The sequence below is a fragment of the Myotis daubentonii genome, chromosome X (genome assembly GCF_963259705.1).
Source record: "Myotis daubentonii chromosome X, mMyoDau2.1, whole genome shotgun sequence".
Classification (NCBI taxonomy): Eukaryota; Metazoa; Chordata; class Mammalia; order Chiroptera; family Vespertilionidae; genus Myotis; species Myotis daubentonii.
The window spans coordinates 116115509-116127912 of record NC_081861.1 but is presented as its reverse complement, the minus strand read 5'-3'; the positions used below and the strand labels follow the sequence as shown (position 1 = coordinate 116127912).

The 12404-nt window shown below is 35.8% G+C and overlaps 1 protein-coding gene across 3 annotated transcripts in view; it reads right to left on the bottom strand.

Annotated features, from left to right (window-relative positions):
- DMD (dystrophin) overlaps positions 1-12404 on the bottom strand; it is a 2282236-nt gene that overhangs the window by 1576854 nt on the left and 692978 nt on the right. For all 3 annotated transcript variants that reach the window (XM_059679269.1, XM_059679268.1, XM_059679270.1), the window contains exon 17: positions 3587-3762. In XM_059679269.1, coding sequence (XP_059535252.1) covers positions 3587-3762 — 176 coding nt within the window. The remainder of the gene's footprint in view (positions 1-3586; positions 3763-12404) is intronic.

Here is a 12404-nt window from a genome sequence, read left to right as displayed (position 1 = left end):
TTTTAGACACAAAGGCAATGAATTATAATAAGTAAAATATGTGTGCAATGTATGAGTAACTAGGTTTGGTTTGTTAGTGGCAACAAATGTTTGCATTTGATAAAAACAAAATTGAACCACTGGCTGTATGCACAAGTAGAAATACCCAGATCATTGCTCTAAAGATGTATAAGTGAAATTTGAGGAAGGGAGTCAGATATGGAGCTATAAGATTTGGGAGTAATTCACTGACATCCATACTTGAATCAATGAGAGGAGACAATTCAGGTAAAGGAGTCAGAAGGGCAAAAAGATCGATTTATGAGACACTATCATAGGAATTCAGCAAAAGGAGGAAAACAAGTCAGATAAAGAGTGTAGGAGCAAAGCCAGTAGTGTGTCAGAGAAGTTGAAAAAGGAGATCATTTTTAAAAGAGTTTCAAAAGATCAGCATGTCAACTGTAGTCTCGACAATTAAGTGAACAAGAGAAGGTCCCTATCCACTATCAACCTTTACGTCATGTATGCTTGATACCTCCTGAAGGACTATAATATTTTGACCAGATTCTATCCAGTAGGCAATTACTACCTATAAGGTTTAATTGCTCCTAAATATTTGCTCAATTGCTCTTTTTTGTTCAGTCTAAATTTAGCAGTCTAGTCTTATATAGAGTGTGCATGTTGTACGGTCCAAATCAGGACTCATTTGAGAGTGAAAGTTGATGCTACATACTATTATGCTGGGACAAAAGGTATAATCAGAATGGATTCAGGCAAAACAAGACATAAGATCACCTTAGTTATATAACTACTGAAGAAACACTTTACTACACAATCCACATCCTGCAGTCAGTCTACCTCAGTTGAAATCCTGGCTTAGTTAGTCTGTAGCCGTGTGTAACAGTAATAATAGCTGTACCTATTTTGTAGGGTTACTGGGAAGAATAAATGAGCTATGCAGATAAAGCATTTAATGTAGTGCTGAGCACATAATAAAACCCTCAATAACTGTTAGCTATTATTTAAGTAATGCATTCTTTTTGTTCCCACTTGCACATCTCATTCCAGGCACTTATGAAAACTGCTGAGCGCATATGATACAAACAGAATTTAGGAGACAAAATATTTCACCACTAGCCACACTTTCCTGAATACAAAAAGGAATCACACCACATTTTTTTCCTAACCAAACACATTTCCCAAACAGAAGGCAAGAATAAGCTTTTGAAGACAGAGATTGACATGAGTCAACTTGCCCTGTCAATTTCTGTATTCGGAGATTGCTGAACACATAGGGAGGGGAAGGCAATTAGGTTCCTATATTGCTCTGGTTAGAAAATTCTTGAAGTGCTATTGGGTTGTTGCAAAGGATCCATAAATCCATGTGCCCACTAAGCATTTAGACACATATTAAACATGACATTAAATTAGTTTCCATGCTACTATGATTAATGAAAAGCAAATTCATTAAGAGCTTTACTGATTTATTTTTGCCATTATGTTCTTTCTCTATCAATGAATGTTACAAATTCAACTACTAGCATGAGTAGAGTCCTTAGAAGTTGTTGTCCCAAATAGAACACTAATATTCAAAGACTTGAGAACCATTTCACTGGAACAAGGGTCAGCAAACTTTTCCTATGAGGGGCCAGATGGTAAATATTTTAGGCTTTGTGGGCCATATAGTCTCTTTGACAATAACACTGTCATCCTATATAATAAAAGCCTAATATGCTAAGTGCCCGATCGTCTGTTCAACCAATCAAAGCGTAATATGCTAATGATATGCTAAGGCTGCTCAACCGCTCATTATGACTTGCACTGACCACCAGGGGGCAGACATTCAACCAGTCGATCAGTCACTATGACATGTACTGGCCACCAGCAGGCAGTCGCTTCGACCAATAGGTTAGCTTGCTGCTGGGGTCCGGCTGATCAGGACTGAGTAAGATGGGCCAGACATGCCCTGGAGCCCTCTCACAGTCCCTCCCCAGCTGGCCAACTTCCCGTGTCCCTCCCCAGCCCTGATTATGCACCAGTGGGGTCCCTCGGCCTGGCCTGCAGCCTCTTGCAATCCAGGACCCCTCGAGGGATGTTAGAGAGCCGGTTTTGTCCTGATCTCGCTCAACACAGGAGCTGTCCCCTGGTAGTCAGTGCACTCCCACAGGGGGAGTGCTGCTCAGCCAGAAGCCTCTCCCACCTCCACAGTAGCGCTAAGGATGTCCGACTGATGAGTGGGTCTAAGCCATCAGTCAGACATCCCCTGAGGGCTCCTGGATTGCAAGAGGGTGCAGGCCAGACTGAGGGACCCCCGCCCGAGTGCACAAATTTTGTGCACTGGGTCTCTAGCTGTAATATAAAAGCAACCACTTATGATACATAAATCAATGAGTGTAGCTATGTTTCTCTAAGACCTTATTTATGGACACTAACATTGGAATGTCATCAAACTTTCGCATCATGAAATATACTTTTTTTTTTTAGTTTTCAACCATTTAAAAATATAAAAACAATTCTTAGCTCATGAGCTATATAAAACCTAACAGTGAACTGGATTTAGCCTATAGGCTTAAGTTTGCTGACCTCTGGACAAGAGGATTCACTCAGCCAACCAGATACAATTAGGTAGAAATGCCTAATGGTTTATTGTGGAATTATGAAAGTATAAGTCACGGATGAATAGAGAAATATTGAAAGTCCCAAATAATGTGAGTAGCTTCTTTAATGTTTTCTTTTTCCTTTGCCTAGAATATCTGACTCACTATTTTTAGGTACGTGTTCTTCTTCTCCTATTTCTATACCCTTGTATATACAAATTCTAATGTCAAGTGTTCCATGCATTCTTAAATATATGTTGCCTAGAAACATAAGGCAAATTTTAATGTTCTTCTTCAATCTTAGAACTATGATTGGAATGAAATTGTACCATTTTTATTCTTCTCATGCTGGTTTTGCACTTATGAAATTTTATTCCCATCATTGTAATATATCCACTGAGTTACATAATACCTAACTTATCTACAATGTCTAGTTGAGAATATCCACAAAAATACCAGTTAAAAATTCTAACACGTTCATGATAAGACTTTATAAATATCAAAGAAGAGGAAATCTGTTCTGTAATTAATGACTCCTGATTTAGGCTGTGCAGATTGAGACATTATGTTCTCATAAATTGGCAGAATGGATCTTGTCTATTATAGGTGTTTTCCTTCATGAAAATGTACTTTCCATTACTGGGCGGGGGGAGCAGTATTTAATACTAAAACAGGCATTGAACCAGCAAGCTTTTTAAAAGAAAAAAAAATAGAAATTTTCAGGATTAAAATGCATCCATGGTAGTTCATCACACATAGTTTCTTCTTTCAATCCAGAAAACAGTATTTCCAATAAAGATTCAGTTTTTGTTGGGATAGTGATTGCTTGGGCAAATTTCAAAATTCACTTCATAATTCTTTTCACTAGCTTAACTGACATTACAGGCACCTGAGGCTTCTAGAAATATTGTTTAAGTAAAAACACTGCCATCACTATAGATGAAAATGAGTTTTCCTGCTAAACAGTTACTCTTTGCTTGAAGAAAAAAACAGGAGTAAAATCCTCTCACCTTTTCCTAATTTCGGAATCCACAAGAATCTGTCTCTTCTTTTGGGGAGGTGGCGGTGGGAGTTCCTCTTGGGCATGCTTTACCAGGATTTGTTCTCTCGTGGTCACCATAGTTACAGTTTCCATTACAGTTGTCTGTGTTAGTGATGGCTGAGTGGTGGTGACAGTCTGTGAAATCTGCGAGAAGTATTGAAATAGAGGTCACACATTGCTTGAAAGACTTCAGTAAAGACTGCTTGGAATGGTGAAGGAAAATAATGAAACTGTTCCTGCTTGTTGGTAAATTGCCCTTCAGATCAAAATAGCACCAACATGAACCCAAATCAAATTGTTTTATCTAACTTACGTTGACTGAAATTGCAAATGAAAGTAATCTCAAAACCAGAAGTATACTTAGTGTCTCCTCCAGTTATTAGTCAAGCTATGGGAAATAAGGGGGGCAAAGGAGAAACGCTGAGTGATATTCTGACATTTAATTAGACATACTGTTTAAAGTGTTTACAACATTAATTAAATTTTGCTAATATATCCCAGCACCAATCCCATGGCCTGGCACATTGTAGATGTTTGCTAAATAGTTTATTGAATGCATCTTTGTTTATCGTATATAATAATTATTTATTTTATATATATAAAACAAAATTATATGAACTTCATAATAAATAACTTTTTATGCAAATAAATGAAATGTCCTTTAAAATTACAATAAAAGGTTAACATAAAGTGCCTGTTAGTCCAGAAATACATTTGAACTTAATGTTATTCAAATGTTAAAAAGCACACTAATCTTGTTTGTTTTAAATTAGTAAATATGTTAAAATATTTAAAAAATTAGTTTCCAAAGTTAGCATTAAAGAGTCTTATTAGCTTAAAAACACAATTACTGCCCAGCTGGCATGGCTCAGTGGTTGAGCATCGACCTATGAACCAGGAGATCACGGTTCTATTCCTGATCAGGGTACATGCCCAGGTTGCTGACTCGATCCTCCATGTAGGGCATGCAGGAGGCAACCAATCAATGATTCTTTCTCATCATCGATATTTCTATCTCTATCTCTCTCCTTCCACTCATCTCTGAAATCAATAAAAATATATATTTAAAAAATAAAAACACACTGACATTCTGTTCAGACCTGTTAAAAATTTTATGCACAGATCATTATTTTTTGGAACAATATGGCTTGTGACTCAAGTCATGACAGGCCACTACCTCAGTTCATGGGCACTGCAAGACAGACAAGTCATAATAGTGAAGTACCTTTCTTCCTGAACCACCAATTCTCTTGAGTCCTCCTGCTATGAGGACTGAAAAATTCCTTCTTGGGATGTTAATCATTACCCTTCTAGAAATACAAATTATTCGGAAGACCAGTTTCCAAGGAGACCAAAACACACCTATACTGGATCCACTTATAGGTACTTATAGGATCTGGTTGAGGCCAAAATTAGTTTTATTGATTTCCTGAACTTGCCAAGCGATACGAAAAGGGTTTGTGGTGACCTCCCTGCCTCCTATCCTATAACTGATTCCTTCAGTGAGAGGAAATCAAGGAAGCCTCAGGATCTTCGTATTTCAGCTTCTAAATAGGCAACTGAAAATAATTAAATCCTTTGTCATGATGTCTTGTGTAAAAATTGCTTTTAACAAACACATTTTAAAAGTGCTACACTTTGTGCAAGCCACATTTGTACATATGTCAAGGCCTCAGGAACTTGCATTTTGGGAGTCTAGTTTTTTTAAAGAGGATATTATGACGTACTGAGTTTCTACATGTGTATAGTACAAGTTTTATCATCTCTAAGATGTCCATAGATTCATTATTCAGAATCAATTACTTCACTTCAAACAATAATTATACAGTCCATTGACAAGTTATGCCAAATGCAAGTAGAAAGTAACAAGAGTGTTTTTTTTTAAGTGCTGAAAATATAACCTCAAATTTAATTGCACTCAACACAAAATTACCATTACATGGTCAAATTAAGTTTACCTTTAATAAAAAAGAAAATGTAGTTTTTAAGGGTTCCAAGAGCATTTCATTTAAAAAAAATACATTTTATTGATATTTTTTACAGAGAGGAAGGGAGAGGGATAGAGAGTTAGAAACATTGATGAGAGAGAAACATCAATTAGTTGCCTCCTGCATACCTCCCACTGGGGATATGCCCACAACCAACGTACATGCCCTTGACTGGAATTGAACCTGGGACCCTTGAGTACACAGGCCGATGCTCTATCCACTGAGCCAAACTGGTCAGGGCAAGAGCATTTCATTTTTTAACCATGAGTAAACATTTTTGCATACAATGATGGGCTGAAAAGAATATTGTTCAGAATTTCTAATTTTATAACTGCATTCACCAGAATGCAGATTCTGAAAACACAATGCTATTTTTCACAGTTATATATAATGTTATGGAACATATGTGCTATTGAATATTTGGTTAAGGAATTAATTTCTATAATTTTATATTTTCTTATTGATGCCTATTATAAAATTGGATAGATGTGTTCATGGAGGGTAAAGGAAATCTATACTAATAAAAGGGCCATATGCTAATTAGACTGGACATCATCTGGGCGACCTTCCGGACATCCTTCCAGACAAAGCCAAGGTGGCAGGGCCAAGGCAGAGGCAGTTAGGGGCGATCAGGCTGGCAGGGGAGAGCAGTTTGGGGGATCAGGTCGGCAGTGGAAAGCAGTTAGGGCGATCAGACAGGCAGACAGAGAGATTATAGGTGATCAGGCAGGCAGGCAGAGGTGGTTAGGGGTAATCAGGCAGGCAGGGGAGCAGTTAGGGTCATCAGGCAGGCAGGCAGAGTGGTTAGGGGTGATCAGGCAAGCAGAAGGTGAGCGGTTAGGAGCCAGCAGTCCTGGATTGCAAGAGGGATGTTCAACTGCTGGTTTAGGCCTGATCCTGCAGGCATCAGGCTTAAACCGGCAGTCAGATATCCCCTGAGGGTTCCCGGATTAGAGAGGGTACAGGCTGGGCTGAGGGACACCACTCATGCATGAATTTCATGCACCGGGCCTCTAGTAGTAACATGACATATTACAAAATTATCTTTAAGAATATAGCAAACCTTATAAGAAAGAAAAATAATTATTTTTAAAGAATAGCAGGATATGGATCTGTAATTTTTCTATATTATATTCATTACTATACTATAATTGAAAATAGCACTTCATTTCCTTTGGGGTAAAGAAATAAGAAAACAACTGTTTCTTATGTATAATAAATCAGTAACTACTTTCAATACCTACTCCACCTATAATAATAAAAGCATAATATGCTCATTAGACTGAATGTCCTTCCAGATGACCTTCTGGACCAAGCCAGGGCTGCAAGGGCCGAGGTGGCCACCGCAGTGGCAAGGGCCAAGGCAGAGGCCAGTGGTCGCGGCAGCAGGCAGGGGCCGAGGCAGCTGCCACCACAGAGGGGGCCAAGCCCCTTACACGAGTTTCTTGCATTGGGCCTCTAGTATAAGAATAAAAAACATTTGGTCATGTATTCAATTTCCCCATGCTTATATTGACCATAAACAATTATATATTGGAATCATTAAAAATATATTGCATCAAATTTTCCCATTGGCAGAGATCAACACACCTAGTGGAAGCCTGCCTTACTATGACTTCACTCATTAAAAATTTATTTTGAACCTGGGCCAACACAGGATAAGTTGAGTATTGTTTCTGCCTAATTGTCTTAAAGATCTGAAGCTTGATTATCATGACTCTGGTAAGTCTCATTTCTAAGCTCTATAATAAATACTAGTTATTTTTTAGAATTAGATTTAATCTGATTGGTGGTTGAAAACCTAGATTCCCTGCTTTGGACACCATAGACAGAGAAAGATATCTAAAACTGTCTGAGTTACTCAGCTGCTGAATCACAAGGTTTCAATTAAATTACAACATGCATTGAACAGGGCATTCAGAAATGAATAAAATGAAATCTCTATTTGGGGGGATCGTACAGCACAGTAGTGAAGGTGACAACCACACAAATAATTGTGAGATAGGGTGAGTGTCACCTGAAAAATGTAAACATGCAAAATAATCACATGCACTAAATACATAGTAAGCAAGGAATTTCTTTTAAAATTAAAAAAGAAATTTTCCTTAGATAGTATCTTAACCTTTACATTTATTTTGATGCTGAAGGCTGCATATAACATTTATTCCAGTTCATAGGGTCATTTATAAGAGTAAAATGCTGGAAATATCCTAAAGTCTGTAAGTGATGGTTTTCAGGGTAGAGGAACGTCGGGCCCACAGGGTGCATAAAGCTTACAAAATCATTTGTTCTGGCCCTGCCAAGGTATTAAGGGTGAGTGAATTAAATGTTTGACCAAATATAGCAGGCTAATTTTTAAGTTGATAATTTTGTATGGCCTGAAAATGATGTTTTAAATATCCAAATGGCCCTGGGCAGAAAAGTGGTTCCCCACCCTTGGTTTAAATAATTTATACTACATGCATGTGATAAAGGATAAAACATTATACACACTTAAAATATTTTTAAATGCCATTGGAAAGTTTTACATTATAGTACTGTGGGAAACTGCTCTCAAAAAGTAAAATTCTTTCTTACTATATTCTCTTCCATTTGTTTAAAATGCATATTTTGGAGAGGAAATACATATACATTTAAAGACTGTCAAACTACAGCGGGAAGGCTGGGGAGGGTTTGGGGTTGGTAAGAGATCAACCGAAAGACTTATATGCATGCATATAAGCATAACCAATGGACACAAGACACTGGGGGGGGGGGGGTAGAGGAGGCCGAGGGAAGGTCAAGGGGGAAAAAAAGGAGACATATGTAAAATAATCTGAATAAAATGCAGAAATCAGAAAAAAATAAAATAAAAAATAATTTTTATTTTATTTTATTTTATTTTATTTTATTTTATTTTATTTTATCTTTAATTTCTTTATTGGTTAAGGTATTACAAATGTGTCCTCATCCCCCCATTAAGGATATAAAAAGTCATACAATGACTGACTCTGAGACTGACATAGCAGAGATAGTTGGAATCTCTTCACTAATTACTCCAGAGTTTTATATAACATTTCTTATAGTGGTTCTCAACCTGTGGGTCGCGACCCCTTTGGTGGTCGAATGACCCTTTCACAGGGGTCGCCTAAGACCATAATGCATATCAGATATTTACATTACGATACCTAACAGTAGCAACAAAACAGTTATGAAGTAGCAACGAAAATAATTTTATTGTTGGGTCACAACATGAGGAACTGTATTTAAAGGGCCCGAAGGTTGAGAACCACTGCTTTAGCACTACTGTCTGCAGTTTCTCAAGGGCAAGTAGTTATATTTACAACGTATTCTCTTTTTTAAAAAAATATGTTTTTATTGCTTTTAGAGAGGAAGAGAGAAAGATATTGAAAGATCACATCAATCAGCTGCCTCCTGCTCGCCCCCTATTGGGGATTGAGCCAGTAACCTGGGCAAGTGCCCTGACCAGGAATCAAACTCTGACCTCCTGGTTCTTGGGCCAACACTTGACCACTTAGCACACAGGCCAAGCCTTATTCTTACTTTTTAAATTAACTTTTTGGTGCTGATATTTTTCTCTTATTTTTGGCCTATATTCTTAGTTGCATCTTTTAATTTTCCATTTAATTATTTAAATATTCTTGCCCTTCTAAGTTCCTTGGGGTTAAAGATTTCTTTTTCTTGCCTTGCAAGATATTCCACTATTTCAACATTTAAAGAAACTTACAAAAAGAGATTCAATAATTGAAAAATAAAAAAGAGATTCAAGTTATTAAGGATTAGTTATTTAATTTATCTTATTATTAAAATACTAATACTTATAATAATAGCTACCAATTCTGAGGCTCTTTAAATGTCCCAGGAATTACGCTAACTACTTTGCATTCATTATCTTATTTAAAATAATTAGAATAGTATCTGAGATAAAGGCTTAACAAGTGGTAGCTGTCATTACCTTACAAGGGCCCTAAGAATACATATTAATATTATTCCCATTTAATAGATGGCAGGTAAAATTTGATGTAGATACAGCTTGCCAGTGGCTGAGCAGAGCTATAAACCCAAGTCTGATATTTCCTTCAGCCAGCTCTTAGTAGATATGCTCACTTGCTGCAACACCTGTTCAGGTTTCTGAATGGCAATTTTCCTTTAAGTAATGTAGCTGGGTGAGTGTGCTCCTATGCACAGATATACACATATAATGTCAGAAGAATGAAAATGCACGTGGTGACTATTTTTATTGCTTTGAGCTCTTCACAAATTATAATTAAATCTGTACAAAATCAATCAAACGCAATGCACCTGATTTATTTAAAAATATGATGAGGTTGACAACTGTGGATCAACATTTTCCCTGTGTGTGGGTTTTTTGTTTGTTTGTTTTTGAGCTTTAACTTGAATATGTTTTATTTTGTTGGTCATTTAGGCTCAATTTCCACTCACCCCCATATGCCCTTCATTATGTAGATCATTTTCTAAAATTCTTTAGTATTGAAAGTTTTACATATGTCCCTTTTTACTCCTGTGTTTTTTGTATGTACATAACCTTGGGGTGATCACTGATTTTTAATAGATAGAGGCATTGTACTTCTAGAGCTTAAAACATACTGCATAAGCTCAGTAACTGCTTTAGCTGAGAATTGGTAGCCAGGCTGAAAACTATCACTGTAGGAATGGCAGCACAAGGCAGTGAAGTAACTTATATGCTGTACATTATGATAAACCTGGGTTAAAGATCAGGTGTTCACAAAGGGAGCTGATTTATCAATCAACACTCTATAAAATGCTCTATCTCATGAAAGAGTACAGAGAAATTGCCAAAGCTAAGTGTACAAGAAGTGCTAGCTAAAGTTCATGGCAATGGCTTGGTGACAAGATTTTAATATTTAACTGTTACCCTGTTTGGTACTGGAAATAAGGCTATGTAATTTCTTGAATAGACAGTGACATTGGGATCATGACCACAATTAGAGTCAATATTCCTAAGACATAATAAAGGAAGTCTTCCTCCTATCTGAAATAAAATATTGTATGATAATACAGAAGGCTTATTCTACAAAACTGTTCGATTTTATGTACATATTTTGTCCCTCATTTCAAATTAGCTTTCATACAAATTGACAGAAAGAGGAGATATATGTGGGATTCAGAATTCATATTAAACACAGAATTTGAACAACTATCTGAATTAACTGAATCTTAAGAAATTTAAGAAGCAACGAGATTTATTTTTTCTGATCCACATGACCTTCCTCTACACACCATCTGATTTTAAGTAGTAAAATATATTCTGTAACTAGAAATGCAGATTATCAAGCATGCATTTAGGAAAAGAACTTGTATCTTTCTTTATGTGTTATTTCATTTATTGTCAGTAGATAACAGATGTATCACATAGATGCTGAGTATTTTTATCTTTATGGTATTTTAATTACATTTTCATGATGAGTGAAATGTAAACATTTCAGATGTCAGTCTTTTTGAATAGGAAGATAATTTTATTTTCATTATCATCTTCCAGCCAACTCTGAGACTTACATAGCAGAGATAATTGGAATCTCTTCACTAATCACTCCAGAGTTTTATATAAAATTTCAAGAAAAGAGAAACATATCATGGACATTTGGAATAGGAAGACACTATAGAGATCTTTCCTGTCCAAACTTCTCATTTTATAAATAAGGAATGAGAAATTCCAACAGCTAATTCAGCTCTCATCTCTTAAATTTTCAGTGCCTACAACATTTCATGTTGTTGTTGATAATGAATTTAAAACATAAAATCAAGTGTACTGATACTTAAGGCCAAATCCCAAACACCTATTTTAGTTGGAGGTTGCAAAAGGATATAGTTAATTTCCCAAGTTATTTAAAATATAACTTCAAGTTTTTCTAATAAAACCTTTAATCTAAGCAATAATCAGATGTTCTAAAATTCAAGATGGTTAGTCCATAAATTTAAATAAGACAGAAACCTCAAATAAGTAAAGGAATTTTATTTTAATTTGAGGTTTTATAAAACCATTTAATTTTTTTTAATTGGCAGTGGGTTGATTAGGCTTGGAAAGCTTTCAGGAAGCTACATAAAGGGTTGGCAACTGAAAGACATTATAATATTTTTAATTAATATAATCAACAAAAAGAAAATAGAGAAACCAATTGTAACTACATTTCAAGTATCAATATGCTACAAAATAATGCTTTGAGAATAGGTGCAGTCAGAAGATGCACGGAAAATATTTTATGGGAAGTAAAAACAGGATCTCTAGAAAATGAGAAAAAAAACTCAGAAAAGAAAGGCAAATAAAGAAATTTTCATCTTAATAATTTTGCATCACTCTATTTGTATATCTGGTATTATGAAAAAAAAATGGCTTATTATCTTCAACTGTGTTTTACACTATCCACATGTCTAGGAAGAGTTTTAAAACTCTCATAAGAACATAGATGATATAGAATAGATACAGACACAATGACCACTTTATTTGGGCATCTATGAATATAGACAGACATATGTTGCATACGCTTATGTTCAAGGATGGGGAATTCTGAGCATGTTAATTTTATCTTTGAGATATTTGTGCTCATAGTTCAGAACATTGCAAAAATGTTCATTAATAGTACAGCAAAATATTCATGAAATGGGAATAAAGTCTGTGGTCTTAGGTGAGTCATAGAATGTTTCTTATTCCTGGCAAAGAAGATAATTTACTCTGCTAAAAAATCACAAAATTATGGAACTTCTGTACTTATCTAGATAGATACATTGTTACAACTAAATATCTGATGTCAAATTTAA